At 41.6% G+C, this 23,271-nt stretch overlaps 1 protein-coding gene across 1 annotated transcript; it reads right to left on the minus strand.

The window, feature by feature from the left end:
• Positions 1–6,468: 6,468 nt before the first annotated feature.
• LOC127665624 (protein S100-A11-like) lies at positions 6,469–23,160 on the minus strand. Its single transcript, XM_052158125.1, has 2 exons — positions 23,067–23,160; positions 6,469–6,815 (listed from the first exon to the last, which is right to left on the minus strand). Exons 1-2 carry the CDS (start codon positions 23,158–23,160, stop codon positions 6,469–6,471), a joined length of 441 nt encoding a protein of 146 aa, XP_052014085.1.
• Between the last annotated feature and the right edge of the window lie 111 nt (positions 23,161–23,271).

The raw sequence follows: 23,271 nt of genomic DNA on the forward strand, positions 1-23,271 counted from the left end.
CAAACACACATACCCCAAACACATACACCCAAACACACACACACACACACCCCAAACACACACATACCCCAAATACACATGCACACAAATACACACACACACACACACACACACACACGAAACCCACATAGACAAAAAACTACACAAACATACACATTCAAACACACACACTTGAAAAATTCTTGAAAGCACTAAGACCCCCCCCCATGAAAGTTCACAAATCCCCAGTACTACAACTTTTTCTCCTACTTAATAGATACCCAGCATGTTCCTCAGTTACTCAACCTGAGCCTGTCTGAATGGTATTTCTAATGACCAATCCCCACTGAGTCCCTCTAAAATCCACAGTGAGAATTTTCATTGATTCCACTTGAGAGTAATTCCCATGACGCCCATGTGGTAGATAGCTCTCCATCAAGGACCCTTCATGGTGGTCTCCCTTGCTGAGAGATTCACACAGGCGGTTCATATGAATTCTAGAAGAGAACATTGGAAGAATAGAAAAGCATCAGGGACAAATATGACCTGAAACATTCTCCACACAAATATCCAGAGGTCAGAGGTCACAGTTCAGGAGGCACTGCGATTTCCAAACTGGCTCTCCATGGAATCGCGTCTGGTAAGCAGCGGCCAGGAACCAGAAGTTGAGGCTTTAGCAGCAGCCGCCAGCTCTACATCTAATCAAATCGGGTCTGAAGAGGATGGTACTTTCTAGCAAGTATTTAGTTCAGGTCATGTTCAGAATTGGTTCCTACAGATGCTCTAGTATCCACCATATGCAGGTAAAAGGTGCAGCGGGGGTGGGGGATGGGGGGATGGAGATGGGGGTGTACTGTCAGAGGAGGGACTGCAACAGACACTGGGGCTAAGGCTGGGATGTTGCATGGCCTGGCCCTATCAGAGCAGAAATTAATCTAAAAAGGCAGAGGAAGAAGGGGGGGGGCAGATCTCCAAAGTTTACCTGCGATGGAACCCTTTGCCCTGAAAAAGCAATGTTTGGGAATCTGGAAAGATAGCCCAGTAGCCAAGGCTAGGGGTTTCCCAGTGCATACATGGTGGTTCACAACTATCTGTAATTCCAGTTTCAGAGGATTTAAAGCTCTTCTGGCCTTCACAGGCTCTTGCATACATGTGGTGCACATATGTACATGCAGATAAAGTACCCATATATAAAATGAAAAAGTAAACAAATCTCTTTTTAAAAAGGAAGAGAAACATTCTAACAGAAACATTTTTTCAAATCTCAATGACATAGCCTCCATAACTAAGATAAAATTGGATGGAGCAGTGGACCATTTTAAAATAATTCTCTACCCTTCTCAGAGAAAGAAAAATGGTTATGAAATAGGAGTTAAATATAGTAATGACAAAACTCAGTGTCCAATATTCTGTCCCATGATTCCCACTAAGTGAATTCACATTTGGTTTGGCCGTATGCCTAGGTTTGAGTTGCAGGAAAATGGTCGCCACATGGAAACCACTAGGAGTCACTGTCCTTTGGAATAGAGCATGGAGGGCAGAAGGGGACTTTGAGGGACATACCAGACTAGATGGCAGTGCCTCAGTACACACGTGTGTGGGAGCATTCTAAACTCTCTTGTTAACAAGCGCATTCTGATCCAGCGGCTCTTGGCCTGGATACAACCTTTCTAACAAGCTCCTGAATGATGCAGGAGATGCTGATCTGTGGCTCACTACGAACCACAGGGGACCAGGGCAGTATCAGCATCTCCAAGTTGGTGGCCTTTGGTCAGTAATAAATGTTAATGATAATCGCTTACATGCAAAATGCAAAGGACAAGAAACGAAGTCATAGAGAGAGAGAGAGAGCTATAGGGAAGGCTGCTAGAGACTGCCTGCAAATGCTGTTCTGTTGGCTGGTCCAGAAGGGCTTACTGTAGGGGGAGACACGGGTGGGAAAGTGTCTGCCTTCAAGGTCTAGTGAAAGGCACAGACCGCTCCTAGTCTGACGGCTTGGTGAAACACCTGACTCACTTCATTGGCAAAACTGTCAGGATGGAGGCTCAGTCAGGTTCAGTAAAATGTGTTCTAGGCTGAAAAATGTACAGAGACAGAGATGAACGGGCTGGCTCTTCTGACCCTGAAAGAAAGGGTGGTAGAGATGAACAGAGGTAGAAAATCTGAAAAATAGCAGGTTATACACAAAACACAGTGGAGAAACAAGGGCTCTTAAGGCAAATGGAGATGACTGTTCCTTATCGATACAGATAAGAACTGAAGAACTTAGTGCCGGCATCTGCCTGTGCTTCTTCAATGGACAGGGAACTATAAGGCGACAGTGATCAAATTATCCAGAAGGGAATTTAATGATTTCAAGCAGTTTTATCACTTAAAAGTAACCCGTATCCTAGAACCTTTGGTCATGTGGCGTTACCACCTCAGCTTTTGTGCTGATTAACTTGTGGGCTGCCCATTTGAGAAGACCCACAATCAGTTTTCAGCCCCTTCTCTGGCTTAAAAGGCTTACAGAGATATTTTTCTCTCTTCTCTAGAAGCTTCTCTAGAAGCACTCCAAGCAGAAGCAGCTTCAAACCATCTAGGACACAGGGGAAGTTTCTCTTTGATGTTTCTACACAGCATCTCTCTGGACCTTTGGTTCCACCCCCAACCTTGCCTCCTCTGAGTCCAACTCTGCACCCATCCATCAGCACAGGGAACACACGATGCTTTCAGGGAGGGGCTGCGGAGAGCCGCTTGGATATTGTAGCCATTTGTATTTAGTTTATATCTTCATGAAAAATTGCTCAGTTTTTCGTGTCACAAAGCAAATAGAATCATGACTTATGTTTTATAATTTATATAACCAATTTCATATACTTGTCAAGTTCTTATCAGATTCCTGACAGTTATAAATCATTTCCCCTTCTGGAAAGATGAAAATATGCCCCCCTACTGCCTACCTGTAGCCATCTCCAAGATTATGTTTTCACACTGTTGCTCACTGTGGAGTAATCAGGTACATGAAATATTTACTGATGAGAACTCAGCCCCTTCAGGCAAACGACTATGGTGCCTGCACGCCACAATGTAGTCCTAGGGAAGAGTTTTCCAGAGAGAATCAGGGTCGCGACAAGATGACTCCAAGGCTCACCAACGTAGGGAATGCCCAAAGAAGTCTAAAGACTCAAAGCTATGGGGTTGGAGAGTAGGGCGAGGTATCCTTCTACTCACGGCAGAACATTATGTGGTAAATTCAACAAAACCTTTGACTGCAGTGGTGAACAGCAGTGATTGTCTATGATGAGGTAAAGGGTTGCCCCAAATGAAAAAAAAAACTATTAAATAAAATCATGAAATCACTGTACCCTGAAGCCACAGTTGGAAAACTTAGACCTTCATACGCTAATACACACCTTCTCTGATCACATGATTAGCTAAAATACAAGACATTTACGCCTTCAATATAAAATTTTCTGAGGAATGCCATGGCAAGAAATATTAATAATGGTTATAATAGCTATGAAGAACCAATGTCTTTAATATATACTCCTTTGTAGCACCCTCACCATTAATAAAATATTATTAATTAGTTAATACTATTAATCAATGACTATATAGTCTCTTTTAAGCACTTGATATGTCTCATCTCATTTAACCTCTCAAAGCCCTATGTGGCAGATTTTAATTTACCATCATGTAAACTTTAGTGTTTCCTTGCTTTCGTTCTATAATCTGAGCTACAGAGATGTTAAATAATTTGCCCCAGGGTCACACAACTAGTGGGCAGAGATGAGGCTTGCACTCCCCATGTAGAGTACACTGGACAAAGGCATCTTGGTTATTACATCCGTGCACAGATGTAGAACTGAAGACACATTCACACCATTTAGAAGTGGATTCTTGATTTCAAGTCCAGTAGGCTATATAATGTCTCTTATTACTGGGTCTGAACTTTATATGAGACAGATATATCAATTTTAAGATTAAAAAAAATTAGGTGGGCACAGTAACACACATCTGTAATTTCAGCTATTTAGGAAGTTGAAGTAGGTGGATGACACTTCATTAGTTTTTTCTATCTTTATTGGATATTTTCTTTATTTACATTTCAAATGTTTTCCTCTTTCCAGGCCTCCCCTTCAGAACCCCCCATCCCATCCTCCCTCCCCCTAAGTCTATGAGGGTGCTCCCTTACCCACGCCCATCTTCCCTCTCTGGCATTCCCCTACACCTGGGCAACAAGCACCCTTAGAACCAAGGGCCATTCCTCCCACTGATGTCCAACAAGGCCATCTTCTGCCAATATGGGCCAGAGCCATGGGTCCCCCCATGTGTACTTTTGGTTGGTGGTTCAGTCCCCAGGAGCTCCAGGGGGTCTGGCCTATTGACATTGTTGCTATGCCCATGGGGCTACAAACCCTTTCAGCTCCTTCAGTCCTTTCTCCAATTTTTCCATCAGGGACCCTGTGCTCAGCCCAATGGTTGGCTTCGAGCATCTACCTCTGTATTTGTCAGGCTTTCTTTCTCCACATTCTTGCCAGCATCAGCTGTAACCTGAGTTTTTGATCTTAGCCATTCTGAATGGTGGAAGTGTTTGCAAACACAAGGATGAAAATTCAATCTCCAGAATCATCATGCGACATATAATCTTGATTGTCAACCTGACTACACCTGTAATCAGCCAAACCCAAGCATTTGGACATGCCCCAAGGGATTTTCTTAATTTCCCTATTTGAGACGTGAAGACCCACTGTATGTATGTCTTGGCAACAACTTCTCGTGGCAACACCCACGAAAGGATGTAGAAGGATGTTTTCCTTTTTTGCATGTTTGCCCTCATTGTCAATGGTAAGTTCAAGTATCCTGCTGCTGAGGCACTCCTTCATTGGTCTTGGAAGCTACTTCTTCAGGATTCCAATACAGACAGAAGACCAGCATCTCTTTAGAATACCCCTAATTGCTTTCTCAGCCTGTTTATTCTTTGATTATAGGAAGGCTACTGATTTGTTTGAGTTAATTTTATATCTGGCCACTTCGCTGAAGTTATTTAACAGCTACAGGAGTTCTCTGGTGAAATTTTTGGGGTCACTTAGTATACTATCATATCATCTGCAAATAGTGATAGTTTGACTTCTTCCTTTCCAATTTGTATCCCTTTGACCTCCTTTTGTTGTTTAATTGCTCTAGCTAGGACTTCAAGATAAGGAGAGAGGGGGAAGCCTTGTCTAGTCGGTGATTTTAGTGGGATAGCTTCAAGTTTCTCTCCATTTAGTTTGATGTTGGCTATTGGTTTGCTGTATGTTGTTTTTTTACTATGTTTAGGTATGGGCCTTGAATTCCTGATCTTTCCAAGAGTTTCAACATGAAGGGATGTTGAATTTTGTCAAATGCTTTTTCAACTTCTAATGAACTGATTATGTGTTTTTTCTTTGAGTTTGTTTATGTAGTGAATTACATTGATGGATTTCTGTACATTGAACCATCCCTGTATCCCTGGGATGAAGCCTATTTGATTGTGGTGAGTGATTGTTTTGATGTGTTCTTGGATTTTGTTTGTAAAAATTTTATAGAGTATTTTTGCATCGATATTCATAAGAAAAATTGATATGAAGTTCTTTTTCTTTGTTGTGTCTTTATGTGGTTTTGGTATCCGTGTAACTGTGGCTTCATAGAATGAATTGGGTAGTGTTCCTTTTGTTTCTATTTTGTGGAACAGTTTGAAGAGTATTTGGTATTAGGTCTTCTTTGAAGGTCTGATAGAATTCTGCACTAAATCAATCTGGTCCTGGGCTATTTTTTTCTTTTCTTGAGAGACTTTTAATGACTGCTTCTATTTCTTTAGGGGTTATGGGACTGTTTAGATGGGGTTTTGTTTGTTTATTTGTTTGTTTGTTTTTTGTTTGTTTAGATGGTAGGATCTGATGATTTTTTTGAATTTTCTCAGTTTCATTTGTTATATCTCCCTTTTCATTTCTGATTTTGTAAATTTGGATATTATCTCTGTGGCCTTTGGTTAGTCTGGCTATCTATTTTGTTGATTTTCTCAAAGAACCAGCTTCTGGTTTTGTTGATTCTTTTTGTTTTGTGCTGAGTTTGATTATTCCCTGCTATCAGGAAAGTTAGAGCTTTCAGGTGTGCTGTTAAGCTGCTAGTGTATGCTCTCTCCAATTTCTTTTTGGAGCCACTCAGAGCTATGAGTTTTCCTCGTAGCACTGCTTTCATTGTGTCCCTTAGGTTTGGGTATGTTGTGCCTTTACTTTCTTTCTTCCTTCCTTTTTCCCTTCCTTCCTTCCTTCCTTCCTTCCTTCCTTCCTTCCTTCCTTCCTTCCTTCCTTCTTTGTTTCTCTCTCTCTCTTTCTGTACATTTAAACATTGTTTTAAATTGTTTTATTTTCACTAGTAGGCATGGGCTGAATGTTGTGGTAGGTGCGCTGGGTTCAGTGCACTATGGATGGGGGTAGGAGGTGGAGGAGGTGATGACATGTGGCTGGAAGGGAAAGGAGAGGATTATATATGCTTCTGGAAAGTTTGGAGGAAGGACTCATGGCACGCTATAGCTATGCAACCAATAAAGTTGAGAAACTCTTGGAAATCTAACTGCTCATCACTGTTGAGGTCCACCTTCTTCATCATGTGGTCAAGGACACCAGGGTCCTTCTGGTTCTTCATGAAGGTGGCCAGCTCCGTGTTCATAAAGGAACACAATTCAGTTTTGGAAAGTTGACAGCTGTTTCCATCCTTCCCACTGTACTTTTGGAAAACAGCAATCAGGGATTCGATGCATCTCTCCATCTCTGTAAGCACTTTTGCCAAGTTGAGGAGCAAGGTCTGGCTGTGACTTTGGCTGATGGTAGCTGGGACAGGAGTCCTTCATTTTCATTAAACTCTAAAAAGTCTTTGATTACTTTCTTTAGTTCTTCCTTGACCAAGTTATCATTGAGTAAGGCCTTGTTCAACTTCCATTGGTATGTGTACTTTCTGTTCTTTTTGTTGCTTTGAAGACCAGTCTTGGTCTGTGGTGATTGATGGTATTATTTTAATCTTCTTTTATCTGTTGAAGCCTGTTTTGTGACTGATTATATGGTCAGTTTTGGAAAAGGTACCATGGGGTGCTGAAAAGAAGGTATAATTTTTTAAGATAGATATCTGTTAAATACATTTGGTCCATAACTTCTGTTAATTTCAATGTGTCTCTGTTGAAGTATCTCACTATTATTGTTTGAGGTATTATATGTGTTTTGAGCTTTAGTGAAGTTTCTTTTATGAATGTGGATGCCCTTGCATTTGGAGCATAGATGTTCAGAATTGAGAGTTCTACTTGTTAGATTTTTCCTTTGATGAGTATGAAGTGTCCTTCCTTATCATTTTTGATAACTTTTGGTTGAAAGTTGATTTTATTCAATATTAGAGGCTACTCACTCCAGCATGTTTCTAGGGACAAATTGCTTGGAAAATTGTTTTCCAGCCCTTTACTCTGAGGTAGTGTCTGTCTTTGACACTGAAGTGAGTTTCCTGTATGTAGCAAAATGCTGGGTTCTATTTACATATCCAGTCTATTAGTCTATGTCTTTTTATTGAGGAATTGAGTCCATTGATGTTGAGATATTACACAATAGTGATTGTTGCTCCTGTTCTTTTTTATGTTATTTTTATGTTTGTGTAGTTATCTTCTTTTGCGTTTGTTGAAAGAAGATTACTTTTTTGCTTTTTCAAGGGTGTAGTTTCCCTCCTTGTGTTGGCATTTTCTATCTATTATCCTTTGTAGGAATGGGTTTGTGGAAAGATATTGTGTAAATTTGGTTTTGTCATGGTATTTACATCTATGGTGATTGAGGGTTTTGCTGGGTATAGTAATCTGGGCATTTATGTTCTCTAAGGGTCTGTATGACATCTGCCCAGGATCTTCTAGCTTTCATAGTCTCTGGTAAGAAGTCTGGTGTAATTCTGATAATCTGCCTTTATAAATTACTTGAACTTTTTTCTCTTTCTGCTTTTATAATCTTTCTTTGTTTTGTGCATTTGGTGTTTTGACTCTTATGTGATGGGAGGAATTTCTTTTCTGGTCCAATCTCTTTGGAGCTCTGTAGGCTTCTTGTATGTTTATGGGCATCTCTTTCTTTAGGTTAGGGAAGTTTTCTTCTATAACTTTGTAAAAGATATTTGTTTGCCCTTTAAGTTGGGAATCTTCATTATCTTCTATACCTATTATCCTTTTCGAGACGGGGTTTCTCTGTGTAGCCCTGGCTATCCTGGAACTCACTTTGTAAACCAGGCTGGCCTTGAAATCAGAAATCCGCCTGCCTCTGCCTCCCGAGTGCTGGGATTAAAGGCATGAGCCACTACTGCCCGGCTTATATCTATTATCCTTAAGTTTGATCTTATTTTGTCCTGGATTTCCTGGATGTTTTGGGTTAGGAGCTTTTTGCATCTTGCTTTTTCTTTGACTGTTGTGTCAGTGTTTCCTATGGCATCTTCTGTACCTGAGATTCTCTCTTCTATCTCTTGCATTCTGTTGGTGAGGCTTACTCTATGACTCCTGATCTCTTTACTAGATTTTCTATCTCCAGGGTTGACTCCCTTTATGATTTATTTATTGTTTCTATTTCCATTTTTAGGTACTGGATGTTTTGTTCAATTCCTTCACCTGTTTGGTTATATTTTCCTGTATTTTTTAAGGGATTGTGTTTCCTCTTTAACAGCTTCTACTTGTTTACCTGTGCTCTCCTGTATTTCCTTAAGGAAATTATTTATATCCTCCTTAAAGACCTCTATCATCATCATAAGATATGATTTAAAATCAGAGTCTTACTTTTATGGTGTGTTGAGGTATCCAGGGCTCACTGTGGTGGGAGAACTGGGTTCTGATGATGCCAAGTAGCCTTGGTATATGTTGCTTGTATTATTTCCCTTTCCTCTCAACATCTGGATATCTCTGGTGTTAGCTGGTCTTGCTGTCTCTGACTGTGGCTTGTCCCTCCTGCAAGCCTGTGTGTCAGCATTCCTGGGAGACCAGTTTTCTCTTGGAGGTATTTGGGTATGGAGAGCTTTGACACAGGGTCTAGTCTATTCTGGGTGTAGACAGAAACAGGAAGAATCCTGTCCCTGGGAGCTCCTTGGTTCCTGTGTCCTGATGACTCTGGGTAGGCCCCTCTTGGACTAGAAATTTAAGTGGAAGTGGTGGTCTTACCTGTGCTCACAGGCTTATCAGAACTCCTGGGAGATCCGGTCACCCAGCTATTCAGGTATGGAGTGCTGTGGCACAGGATCAACTTCATCTTGAATGTGGACCACATTTTAATGAGGACATCCTTGGTTATATAGTAAAACCATGTTGTTGTTCTTGTGGCTATTGTTGTTGCTTTGGTTCATTTTCAAACAAGAAAATATGAACAAATATTGAAGATATTCAATAGTTTTTAAAACACATTAAACACCCGATATGCAGTGTCTTGCCCTCAGGGCTCACTATGCTACAAGAGATTCTTGCCAATGGAAGACACTAAAAACACACCTATGGAGAGTATAGGATGTCTTTGAAGCTTGGTCTACAGACACAGGCTACAGAAGGGACAACAGTAATCTTTAAGCCAATAGGGAGATATTAGCAAATTAGGAGTGTGGGTGTGGTCAGAGAAGGAAGGGAAATAAAAGTAGATGCACAAGTATCTCCCAAAACCCCCAAAGTTTGAGATGGATCAAACTGAGTATCTCTGGCTCACATACCTGGATGTGAGCAACCTCATAGTCCCTTGAAGGTTCAACCATAAAGGTGATCTGAGAATCATGAGACAAGTTTTGTGAGTCATGGGGTGAGGGATTTATTCTAAGAACAGCAGAAGGGACGGGGAGACAGTTTAATCACATTTGAGTTTCAGTAATAACTGTCGGAGTTGATGGGTTCTGTAAATTTTGGAGGGGTAAGACAATTAAAGTGAGGGAAACTGTGTGGAGCTCATTAAGAGCAAGGAAGAAATGATGAGAGATTGGAAGGGCCAAGAGGGGAGCAGGAACAGATCAGAGACAGTTATGGAAATTCAATTTAATGTGTCTTTACTCTGGAAGTTAGATATTGAGAAGAAAGGACCCGGGAATATTTTCTGTGTCTCTTGGAGTTTTGGAAGAAGTGGAATTTCACTGTAAGAATAAATGGAAGGAGAAGGTTCATGGAAAAAAGGGTGAATTCATTGAAGACACGTTAGATTGTGCTGTTTGTTATGGCTGGGTCTGGAGGGAAGCTGGGGTTGGAGATCCATGCTTGAGGATCATCTGTATGTACAATAGACACCATGGGCTCAGTGGAAGGAAATGAACTTGAACAATGGGTCCCACATTACCTCCTCAGTGGGAAGAACCATCAGGAAGCCATGAAATAACCACCATTTGCCTCATCTTTGACTAACACTAAACATCCAACTAAGAGCAGCCTCGTCTATTCACAGGATTGATTCTTTCTTACCTCCTGGAGTAGATACTGAGGTAGTACACCTCCTGCCTGGACGAGGTAAGGAGACTGGGGCAGAAGCAGAAAACAAGAGGGTCTTGACAGGGTCATTCAAGAGAAGTGGACTCTGAGAAACTACTCTACCACACAACTGCTGAGGACCTTACTGCTGGTGTCAGATCTCACACATCAAAGAGAAGCAAACCCTTTTGTCTCCTTTCCAGAATGCCAAGGGAGAGAGCTGCTAGCAAAGCGACACTATACAAATAAGTCAAAGGGATTTGGATCCAAAGAAGATGGATGAAAGTCAAAACGGGACCTAGTTTTATCTTGTTTTGTTTTGTTTGAAACAGGCCCCTGCCTTGTATCAAAGACTGTCTTGGAACTCAGGTGGGCCAGAAACTCAGGCTGATCCTCCTGTCTCAGCTTCCTGAGTGCTAGGATCACAGATCTAAGCTGCTATCCTTAGTGTGGTAGTCTGAATGAAACTAGCCTCCATAGACTCATAGGGAGTACCATTGTTGGAGGAATGGCCTTGTTGGAGGAAATATGTCACTGGGAGGTGGGATGTGAAGCTTTAGATGCTCAAGCCAGGCCCAGTGCCTCACTCTCTTCCTGTGCCTGCTGGTCCAGGTGTAGAACTCCTAGCTACCTCTCCAGCACCATGTCTGTTTGTGAACCACTTTGTTTCCCACCATAATGATAATGGACTAAATCTCTGAAATTTAAGCCAATCCCAATTAAATGTTTTCCTTTATAAGAGTTTCTGTGGCCATGGTGTCCCTTCACAGCAATAGAAATCCTAACTAAGACACTTGGCTTCTGGGTTTAATCCTTTTGGAATGGTCCTGCCTCTCTTCTAGGTCAAAAAGAACTCAACCAGCCAATTGCACTTTAGAGTGAACAAGCACATCCTTGAGCTACATGTGTAATACTCCTCTGAATCAAGAGTCCTATTCTTGTGAACAAGTATGAGAGTGTCCTCATACCTTTGAGAGATCAACTAGGCAGATGTTTTTCCCCTGATGTTTTCCTTTTTCGAACACTCAGTTATTCCTTAGCCCACCCCTCATGTTGCTGGCCACCAGGGCCCTAAACATCTGAGCCCCCAGTGTCCCTTAAAAGAATACCAATTCCCATATTCCATCAGAAGTAGAGGGATAAATATGAGAGAAGGTCACACTACCCTAGTCTATTCTTCTAGTCTCCAAAATGCTACAGTATGAGGCATTATAATCATATAAAAATCCTTCTGAGGGTTTGTGTATATATAAAGGGACCTGTGTTAAAAGATAGACATTTGTATTTTATGTAGAGGTATTTTGAGGATGTCCATTCTCCATGAATAGCTTACATTGCTTCACAGTCAAGCTCTTCTAAGCAAAAACATTTACACTGCTGAATTTAAACTGTTTGCATAAGGAGATGTTCAGGGTAGTAAAGCTTCAAGACATGTCTCTCCCTGGAGATGCTTCAAAGTAGTAAAGATAAAAACCTTCTTTTCCTCTACCCAAAGATTAGATGAAATTTCAGAGTACAGATAATGTTTTACTCTGTGGGGGAGGATGTGTAGATTTCTCCCAGATCTATATAGATCAGAGTTTCTTAATTAACTGGGCTTCCCAATAATGTTCTCAACTGTATGCCTGGTACCCTGACCTACACAGCCTTGTCTTGAGTTCCTGCTAAAAAGTCATCGGTGGGCCTTGCCTTTGACCTGAAAGTCTCATAAATTCTGTGTGCATGTATGTGATATATAAAACTGCAACATACATACATATCTCTGCATACATATGCGCATATATTCATATATGAATAAAGCTTGTATCAGTGCATATATACATATACATACATAAACATGCGACTACATAATTTACTTTTAAGTAAGTGGAAAAAGCTTACATATTTTACAAATTCTAACTTAGCAGTTTTATATGTAGATCCCTTCTAAGTAAAACCACCTCCTTCTAGAAGGATTATCCTGGCCCATCATCCACAACCTGTTTCTCAGAAAATAATGTACAGATTTCTAGGGTAATTTAGTATGGATCATGCCATTCTAAGGCCAGTACTATTTCTAGTGTACTCTACAAGGAAAGTTACAGATGGTCTCTCATATTCAAGGTCATCCAACAGATAATTATTGGCTCCAAAGTATGCTCTCACATGTTAGTAAGTCCCGAGGCTATCATTAAATTTCAGAAATTGCAAGTCCTGAACTTTAGGATAAGACACATCTCTTATGGCCATAATGACCCTGACTGGCCAGCCATTGCTGCCTCTGGGAACCTGTGCACAGGAAGGCACAGACTGGCAGAGCAGCCTTTAGAATCTTTTGTTCCTCATCCAGTTTGAGGCTGTGCTTCAGGGTCTGCAGATGCCAAGGCATGGCTTCACTGAAGAGGAATTGCCACTCTGTGGCCACCTGTTAGCTCTACAAAGAGCTGACAGAAAAGTCACAGCAGTAGTCTGTGCCTGTGCAAAACTACTTTGTCTTCTTCTCTCCTTCTAGAACAATCCCTAGGTCTAGCAGCTCTTAATGTTCAAATAGATCCAATCTAATCCAGGCCTTTAGGCTCTCTGACCTTAGAAAATCTAGACCAGTTTATCTGGTTTCCCTTTCTTGAGTCCTAATTCATTGGAGCCTGTCTTGGTTTTTAGTATTTAAAATAAAACAAAGATGAAAGTGAATACTGCCTTGCAGGACTCTCGCTGGCTACCATTCTCCACATACCTTTGTTCTTGCTCTCTGAGCATGCGCTCCTTCCCACCTCTACATATCTACAGTCGCTCACTTCCTGTAGCAGCCTGGATATGCATGGGATAGTGGTCAGTATGGAAGACCCAATCTTGACAGAAGGGAGACATCAGATCTCTTCTAGCAAGCACACCCATAGCTTCCTCTGGGATGAAATTCACAGTGACTTCCCAGTCATTTGTGTTGCCATTTGCTAATAGGAAAGAATTTGAGTTAATCCTTCTTATGTCCAGGAAGGAGGGAAGAGCTCATCCAGACCCCACTGTGTGGCACCACCTGCCCATTGTCCAGAGCCATGCAACCACTCAGCTCTTGAAGAATGAGTGAGAACTATGCCAATTTTATAAGTTACAGAAAGTTGGATGGGGAGCCAAGCAGGAGGTTTAATTGGAACAATAAATAACCTACCTTCCATATATTTGTTCTTTGGAATTATCCTCTCTTGTGATTGGTGGGTAAAAGAGAAAACCATTTTTCTGGGCAGGTAAGATAATTTTGTGGGTAAAAGCACTTACTGCCAAACTATATACCCAGAACCCAATTGTAGGAGCAGAGAACCAATCCACAGGTTGTCCTTAGACCTCCACAGGCATACTATGGCATGTGAACCTACATGTATACAACACACACATGCACACATGCATGCATACACACATACACACACACACATGCACACATACTGCAAAGAAGTATGTTAGTTTGTCTGTTTGTTTTTAAAGGAAAACATGTTCTTCAAAACTTGGATTGGGAGCCTAGCTTCTGTTGGGAGTTTTCTGTATTTTCTTTCTGATCTCCTGCAGTCAGGGGCTTCCTGCATGTACTGAATGATAGCAAGAAGATATGGTGAGATGATCCTGGACCAGAGAGAGGGTCGCTGGGGCAGGGCTAAGTTACCTGCAAAGGCTCCTTCACCACCAGTAACTTTTAGAACGGAAGAAACAACAGCTGTCTCTAAGAATTGAGGCCATTTCTCCTGGTGATGTTCTAGCTTCTAGAAGTTACAGCTCATATCTTAATAGCCTAACATGGAATGGCTTCAGAGCCCTTTCTAAAGCAAAGGCTAGGACTATGGAGATGGCTTAGTTGGAAAATGTCTATAGTAATACAAGCCATGAGGACCTGTGTTTGGAACCCCAAAACCCACATGAAAGGCTGGGCATAACTGCTCTTGCATACCCACTACAACTGAATGGTTAAGGCCCTGTTGTTGAAGACACTTCACATATTGTTCACAAGACATGGGAAATCAAACTGGTGTTGGCCAGGAAGCCTCTCCCTGGCTGACTGGCTTTCATAGTAGCAGAAGGTGCTGTATGTAGGACCCTAAGAGTAAAGTCATCAACACTGTTGCTCAGCTGTGAACCCTGTGAACTATAGTAATGACTAGCATGGCAAGATATGGGTGAAGAAGTGACAGGAAGATTATGGGACTCACCACTTGCTTTTTGGATTGGTTTAAAGGCCCACTCTACATAAGGAGTCTCATGCCTGTTCCTTTAAATCTGACCAAGAACCAATGTTTGAAGGAGTTCAAAGGCCCCCTACTTACTACTCTTTTGATAAATTAACTGTTCTCTAAATGTGTACCTGTCTCTATACCCATCTAGTAACGCAGCTCTCAGGCCACATTAGACAAGTTTCTTCATGCAGTGGGTGGTGATTTCCACAGAAACTCACAACTGACCACAGTGTAGCACCTGTCACTGGAGTGATCACCCACAAATGTGGCAGTCACCCCTCCTGTGAGTCTCAGGAAACGTTCCTCAAGAGGGGCAGAAAGGTTCTAACAGTCAGGAGAAGGGGAGGGCCAGAGAAGAGGTGTCTTCTGGACATGGAGAGACGGCTGCTGTCACTAGCTCAAAGCAGTTATGGTGGCCCTCACACAATCTGCACACAACTAAGCTAGCCAACATGTTTGCATGGGGTGGAAAGGGACCCGTGAACCCCCAGCCCTAACTGAGAGGCTATGGCTGGATGAATAGTTTGAGGGATGGAGAATCCATTTCCTTTAGTGATGTGAACCTCTAAATGCTCCAGGGGATGATCCTAAATCCATGCCTATGTGGGCAGCACAAACTAGGTCAAGAAACATGAAGTTGTCAGGGTGGATCTGGATGGAGTCGGGAGAGGAGTGAGGGGTGAATATGATTTAACTAAATTGCATACAATTCTCAAAGAAGCAATAAAATGTAAAGGCGGGGCACAATTATGCCCACTTGTCCCCTCAGCACTTGGAGTATAGAGACAGGGCTTTTGGAGTTCGGCTAATCTAAATTATTTGATGAGCACCAGGTTTGGCGAGAGACTGTCTCAAAAAAATAAGAAGGAAAGCAATTCAGGAAGACACTTAATGTTGGTCTCTGACTCCCCCCAACACACAGCCACACAAATATACACACAAACACACACACAGATACACACACCACATAGACACACACACTACAAACACATACACCACAATACCACACAAACACACACAGCATACATACACATATACACCATACACAAATCACACACTCACACACACCACATACACACACACACCACACACTATACACACTACACATACACAGCACACATACATAAACATACACCACACACAAATACACCACACATATATACATATACATATACCACATGCACACACAGCACATACACGCATACCACATACCACACACATATAGCATGCACACACATGCCACACACACAGCATGCATACACACACACACACACTTATACACCACTCACACACACACAATGAAATGAAAAATCCCTTTTGAAATCAGGGCATTTAATTTAATGGGTGGTAGGTTGATTATTGGTGAGAAAACACTTGAATAAATACATTAAATTTCATACACACACACCATATTTACATGTACCACAAATACCGCACATATACACACAATATACACATACACACCATAAACATATACACACACCACAACAACATACACACTACACATACAAACACTACACACACACATAACGCACACCACATACATGCATATATACACCATACACACCAACTACTCATACCATACATACACCACACACACACCACATGCCATACCACATACCACACACATACATCACACACACACACACACACACACCTCACTGAAAAGAAAAACCTCTGTTGTAATCAGGACTTTTAATTTAATGGGTGTGGGTTAATTATTGGTGAGAAAACATCTCAATAGTACATTAAGTTTCACTTTGCACAATTCAGATTCAGCTGCAAGAATATGGATGTGGTGTGGATATCTGATCGAGTGTCTCATGGTAGTTAATGGCCAGAAATCTATTGAGGGATGATGGTTTGAAAAGAGAAGAACAGTGAGGAAGTGGAGTTCCTGATGAAAACCAGCAGCACCAGCAGAGTCAAGGACACAGGGATTAGTGCAGCTATGGGTGTGTCTCCTTCCCTTTTGTGCTGCACAGGAGAAGGGGCGCTGCTGTGTAGGAGAATGTGATAGCAGATGCTTGCTAAGGAGATAGGGAAGCACCGGAACACGTGCCTCTAAGGTTCTGTAGGATCTCAGGCTCCTCTGTGGGTCTAACCTTGTGCTTGAGCTGAGATTTGCTAACTCACAGACCTGACCCCACGTAAGGCTTCTGAATATAGGAAGGACTGAATTTTGTACCCCTTGTTTCCCCTCTGTGTGATGCCCTTGTGCGGCAAACAGCCTGTAGTGCTGCTGTGGAGATGTCCTTGAGTATGAAGAGAGGCCGTGAACCTGCATGTCACCTTCCAGGTCAGTTTTTCCCGGAAGTGCCTGCTCTCCAGTCTGCATTATGGCTCGAGGATTTCAGGGCACCCCAATTACATGACGGCAAATGTCACAGCTTGAGAGCGGCTTTTTTTTTTCTTCACTAGTAAGAAGTCCTTTCCTCTCAGAGGCCACTGTAATTAACCCTAGAGGAAATAAGTCATCCTTAGGGTCAGAGAAGAAGCTACCATCGTGGTTTGACATGTTCTACTGAAAATCTGTTTCAGGGACTCACCTAATCCATATGCCCTTCCATGTGAAAGCCCTTAAAATTAATGTGACTATTTAAAAACTGTATCTTTTATTTTTGAGATTATAATACTATTACATCATTTCTCTTTTCCCTTTCCTCCTTTCAAATCCTCCCATATATATGTATTTATATATTCATATATATGTATATATATATATATACATATACATATAAAATCATGGCCTCTTTTCAGTAATTGTTCTTATAGGCATTTATGTGCATACACACACATGCACACACACATATCTTGCTCAGTTTGTATAATGTTACTTCTATGTGTGTTTACAAGGTTGACCTTGTAAATCAATTGGTCCTGAACAAGGACATTAGCAATAGACATGCCAAGGCAGATGGGGAAAAGCCCATGAGGCCTCACCTCTACATAAAGATCTATAGGAAACCAAGAAATGCAGAGAGTGGGGCAACTAGCCAATGTTAGATTTAAAACCAAAAGAAAAGGCACAGACGAATTCCTCCTCTATGCTCTTCCTAGCATCCACACCAGGTCTCCCTGCTCAACCATCCATATGAAGGAGTCGCTGTGCTTGTTAAGGAAATTAGACAATGACAGTCACATAGTCTGTGCCAAGGTAGGGTGCGCACGCATTCCTTTGTCTAAATGTCACAAATTGTTCTAGTATTGCTCTGCATCTCCAAGCCAGTATCATCACCTTTTAATTAGCCAGAAGACTGCTGTAACATTCAAAAGGAGCAGCAACACTCAAGTCCCTGTCCGGTTTTCAATACAATTATTTGTCAGAATCATATTAACCTGATGTATGACAAACCCGTAAAATGGATACATTTAGGTCTCCAGGAGTCCTCCCTCATTAACTCTGGTATTTATAGCCATGGCTTCAATGCTGCAATCTCTCCTCCTGAGAAACACAGAGCAGGGATGGCAGGCTCCTCTGATGCTATTAGGGGAGTTGTTTGTTTCTAAAGCAAAGAGGGACAGAAGAAACCTAGCCTTGGCTCCAGGGCCTCGTGAGCCCAGACCGGCTCCTCTGCCCACTCCTCTCTTTTTATGGATGGGGAAGAAAACTCGGATAGATATTTGTGTACAAATCCTGCATGGTTAATAAATCATCAGGGTAATGAGGCAGAACTAATTGGACAGAGCTATTTGGGAGATGGTTCTTAGATCTCTCTTTCTGGGATCAAAGTCTGGCTTTACCCTGACTCTCTGGGGCAGGATGCTGAATTTCCTCTAGCCTTGGCTTCCTTGAGTACAAAATGGGCACAACAACAGCTCCTAATCTCATAAGGCCAAAAAGGAAATTCAATGAATTAGGACAGGGAAAAGTGCTTCGATTTTGTCGTGTACTCAGTGTAATACAAAGATTACCTAAGAGTGTCACAGTAACTCCTCTTACGACAGTGGGGCCTGGGGATGCAGCCCAGGATTCAGGAAATACTGGGTCCTATTTCTAGAAATGGCATAGCATTAACTAGGCACGGTGGTGCACACTTGTAATTCTACCACTAGGGAGGTGTTGGGAATACAACAAAAGATTCACATCTATGACTACCTAGCATGTCCGAGGCTAGCCTGGGACTCATGGAGCACTGTTTCAACAATAACAATAGTCACTATAATTACTTGGGATTGTGGCTTTGCAATGTTTTCCTTCCGTAGACAGACAGTCTAGACAATCTGTTTTTACACTGTTTTGATGAGCCTGAGGCCTGGAGAGAGATGACAGGTTTCCAGAGAGGAAGGAGTATTGGCTGTGGAAAGTGTAGACAAAGGACTAAGAGCTAAAACAAAATGCACCTTGGCTTTTACTAGTGGTTTAGCCTGGAACTCACTGAAATGGATGGATGAAGATTTTAGACTTTTATGGGCTTATCAGTTCACCGTTCAAATTTATTAGGTCCTGTTTGTTTGTTATTACAATCCCTTCGAACACATCTCATAAAAATAAGCTCTGCAGTACATTTAGCCCAGACTCGGTTGTTTCCAAACCTGAATAAACCATCATCCATGTTCTATGATTCATTAATTCTTACAATTGACACCTTTTGTTGGCATTTCTCCTCAATACAGACACATTTTAGGATACACAGTACATTGCGTTTAGTTTCCATGAGTCTTCAGTCTATGTTACAATAAATAGTACTTCACCTCTTTATGTCTTCTTTACCTTCCATATGTATTATTCCATATATATATAATATATGTGTAATATATAATATATATTACACATATATAATATACATGTATATATATTCTTTAACTTCTCTCTCTCTCTCTCTCTCTCTCTCTCTATATATATATATATATATATATATATATATATGCAAAAATAATTAATGATAAGAGAGGCCATGAAAGAGAGCAAGGAGGGGTATGTGGGAAGGTTTGGAGGGAACAGAAAATGTAAAAATAATCTCAAAAATAAATACTTTAAAAACCTTACTTGCTAGTTATTTAACAGAGCATCCTTCAGTTTAGATGGTGTATGTAATGACTCTTCATAATTAGGTTAGAGATATGGATTTGTCTGGGAACATCCATTACCTATGAGTGGTCAAAGGCCATGATGTCCCTGTTTCAGCAACATTGATGTCCTGGATGTTCACTGTGAAGTTACTATTTCACACCTTGTGACAAAGAAATACTGTAAGAAGTTTGGGTCATCACTAAATCTTGTGCTCCTTGTTAAACTAAACTTTTCTACCCTCCGCACAAAAGTGTATCAGAAGAAACTCTCATACATGAGGCAGAGTCTTGATATTTTTGTTCACTTCATGAACTAGAAATTTTTTTGTTTTTTGTTTTGTTTTTTGTTTTGTTTTTGCTTTTGTTTTTTTGAGACAGGGTTTCTCTGTGTAGCCCTGACTGTCCTGGAACTCACTCTGTAGCCCAGGCTGGCCTCGAACTCAGAAATCTGCCTGCCTCTGCCTCCCAAGTGCTCGGATTAAAAGCATGCCCGGCCATATCTTACTTTAAAGAATGGGTTTAGAGCTCACAGAACATGAGAAAGTCCAATTCAAGGCATATTCCAGGCAATACAAATTCCCCTAGCTGGTCCACGTGCCCTATGAATACCTGTCAGTACTGATCATCCACAGCTTTTCATGACACGGTAACCAGGAGACCCAGTTATGACCAGAAGTTGTCTTTTATTCTTAAATGTTTGGGCATCACATGGACACAATTTATATCCTAGGGTGCCTGTGCTTCTTTGGGATTTTAATTGCCTGTGTTGGAAACGTCCACAATGACAACAGAATCCTAAGCCTTTGATGACCAGGCTCAAGAGAGATGGCTCTTAATAATGAAGGAGTTTGATTTTACTGAGACATTTCTCATACTATGTACGGTCTTCATGTTTTAGTTTATTCTGCTAATGTGGGGCCACTGGATTCTCTAATGCTAGAGATCCAGCATAGGATATTTGCAGTCAGCTCATATCTTTTGGGAGGGTCCTGTTTGTCTCCCACAAAGTCCTTCAGTATTGATTTGTTAATTCTGAACAATAATGAGATTGCAACAGAGCACTTTTTCTTCATATCAAATGATCTAAGTTCACAGAGAACTTCAGTTTCCCTTCTATCAGAATGTCAGATAAAGTCTAAGTTCTTCAGTGTGGCATTTAGTTTCACCTAACTAAACTTTAACTCTCCTTCAAAACAAACTTTTTGATAGAGCAAAGAGATTTTATCATGAGTCTCTCTCTCTCTCTCTCTCTCTCTCTCTCTCTGTGTGTGTGTGTGTGTGTGTGTGTGTGTGTGGTGTGTAAGAGAGAGAGAGACAGAGAGAGCGACAGAGAGAGAGAGAGAGAGAGAGAGAGAGAGAGAGAGAAAGAGAGAGAGACAGAGAGACAGAGAGACAGAGAGACAGAGAGGGAGAGAGAGCATTCAGAAGAGCCTTGTATGTCTGGGAAGTTTCCACAGAGTTACACCTCATGCCCTTGTTCTTCCGTAACAGGATTTTCTAGGCAGCCTAGACTGGTTGCGAACTGCTTCCATCTCCCAAGTGCCAGATTTACATGCATGTACCAACATTTCTAGCTTTGATTCCTTTAGCTTCTGAGCCTTGCTTGATACCCCAGACAGCAATGCCCTCTTCTATGATACACACCTGTGTATCCTGCCTGCAAGGAGCCTTTTAGTTTCTTAGTCCACAGTGACAGTTGCAGAAGGATAAGGTCAATGAATCAGAATCCATGGAGGTTGGCTGCACATACACACACAGGAACTCAGAGTGGCTCCTGGCCCAGGGAGACGATGGGCCAATCACGAAGCAACCAGAACACTGATGAGGGGCTCAGTGCACTCATTATGAGATAGGCTGCTACATGAACATAGTGTCTGGGTCCCTTTTCTCCTGCATCAAAATGTCAAGGAAACTTAATTGGTCATTAGGAGGTTCAGCAGACATTTCAGCAGAGATGGCAAATAGCTTGTCAACTATAATATGGGTTACAGAGAGAACTGGTTACACAGCCCCATTCCCTAGCAACAATGGGCACCTAGTGACCAAATGCTCAGACCCTTAAACTCACTGTCTCTCTGTTGAATATCATCATGCCAATAATGAAAATATTTGCCTAATTTCTCACTGTCTTAGTTCACAAGGCTGACTTCTTCTCTTCCCAGGCTCATTAATTTTGTCCTTTTATTCAAGGAATGTTTTTGTTGAGCATCCTTGCTATGTGCCAAGGGCTGAGTATATAAAGGTGAACAGCATCCTTGGTACTTCCACAATGCCCAGCTTTTACTACACTTGGGTTTTGTAGGCCTGTAGATCTTTGTTGGCGTGTGCATGTCTGTGCATGTGAACACAGGCAAAATGCATGCACAAGTGCACTTACCCATGTGCTGACATTAGGAAGCAGACACTGGGCGTCTTCTTCTATTGCTCTCTGATTTATTTATTTATTTATTTATTTATTTATTTATTTATTTATTTTATTTATTGAGGCAGGGTCTGTCCAAACCCTGGGTGCAAGCCCTGAAATCCATCTGTGTCTGTCTCCCCAGCACCGAGGCTACAGATACATGCCTCCTCCCCTCCCTGTTCCATAGGTTACAGGAGACCCACCTTTTAGTTATTTTTGTCTTGTATGTGTTGTGTACAGCCACAGTGTATGTGTACACATGTTCTTGTGCTTGTGGAGTCCAGGGTTGACATGTCTTCTCAACCACTTCCCACCTTTACCTTTTGAGACAGAATCAGTAGTTGACCTTGGAGTTCATAGTTCAGCTAGGTTGCCTAGCCAAGGAAGTTTCGGGAATTCTCTTGTGCTTACCCCCTCTGCCCTGGGCTGTGGGCACAAGCTGCCATGCTGTGATTTTAATGTGGATGTAGGATTTCATGGCATCCGCCTTGCCAACCAAACCATCTCCCCATCTACCTATTTTCTTCCCTTTGAGGTGGCTTTGGTATATAAGATCAGATCTGTTGTTTTGATAACAAATCATACATTGATTCATTACCTAACTTTCCTGAGTAGAATACTGCTTCAGCAATATTGTAAGTTCATAGAAAACTGAAAATTACATAGTATTGATCATAGATTCCTTATGGTGTCTCCAGGAATGTCATAGAAGTAACCGACACTAAGTGTGTGTCTTTCCAGGGGACATAGCATTTGGCCATAAGTAGACTTCAGGGGAAGCAATCTTATATAGTTTTATTTCCCTTCATCTCGAACCAGCGGTCCATAAATTAAACTCAGCCAGCAGACACATTATATTTGGCATACACTGAGTTTTAGTTTAGTAGGAAAAAAAAGTAAAACAAGCCAATGCTTTAAAAACTAAAAGACCCCCTTCTTTGAATCCTTTCTTCTCCTTAGAATTCAAAACGCCTTCAGATTTTTAACTTCTTCAGAAAAACTGGAATATTTGCCACGCTGGGCCTCATACCTGCTGGCAAAAGTGCTGGCGTGCCATTATGTCGGCCCACTTCAGCCTGCCGTGGTCCCCAGCACTCCACAGCGCCTGTCACTCGGAATCTCATCACACAGCCGGCTTCACTTACATAACAGAAAAATCCTGAGGCACTGGAATCAGTGTCCTCTGTGCTACCCAAAGTCAGGATACAGGAGAGGAAATGGCCCCCTCAACCCAC

This window comes from Apodemus sylvaticus, chromosome 15, assembly GCF_947179515.1.
Source record: "Apodemus sylvaticus chromosome 15, mApoSyl1.1, whole genome shotgun sequence".
Classification (NCBI taxonomy): Eukaryota; Metazoa; Chordata; class Mammalia; order Rodentia; family Muridae; genus Apodemus; species Apodemus sylvaticus.

Excerpts from the sequence above, each read along its gene's own strand:
- LOC127665624 (XM_052158125.1), bottom strand. The coding sequence starts at position 23,160 with ATGAGATTCCGAGTGACAGGCGCTGTGGAGTGCTGGGGACCACGGCAG. Across the intron at positions 6,816-23,066 it reads GCCAGCACTTTTGCCAGCAG|CTACCATCAGCCAAAGTCAC; the intron begins GTATGAGGCCCA and ends CTCCTGTCCCAG.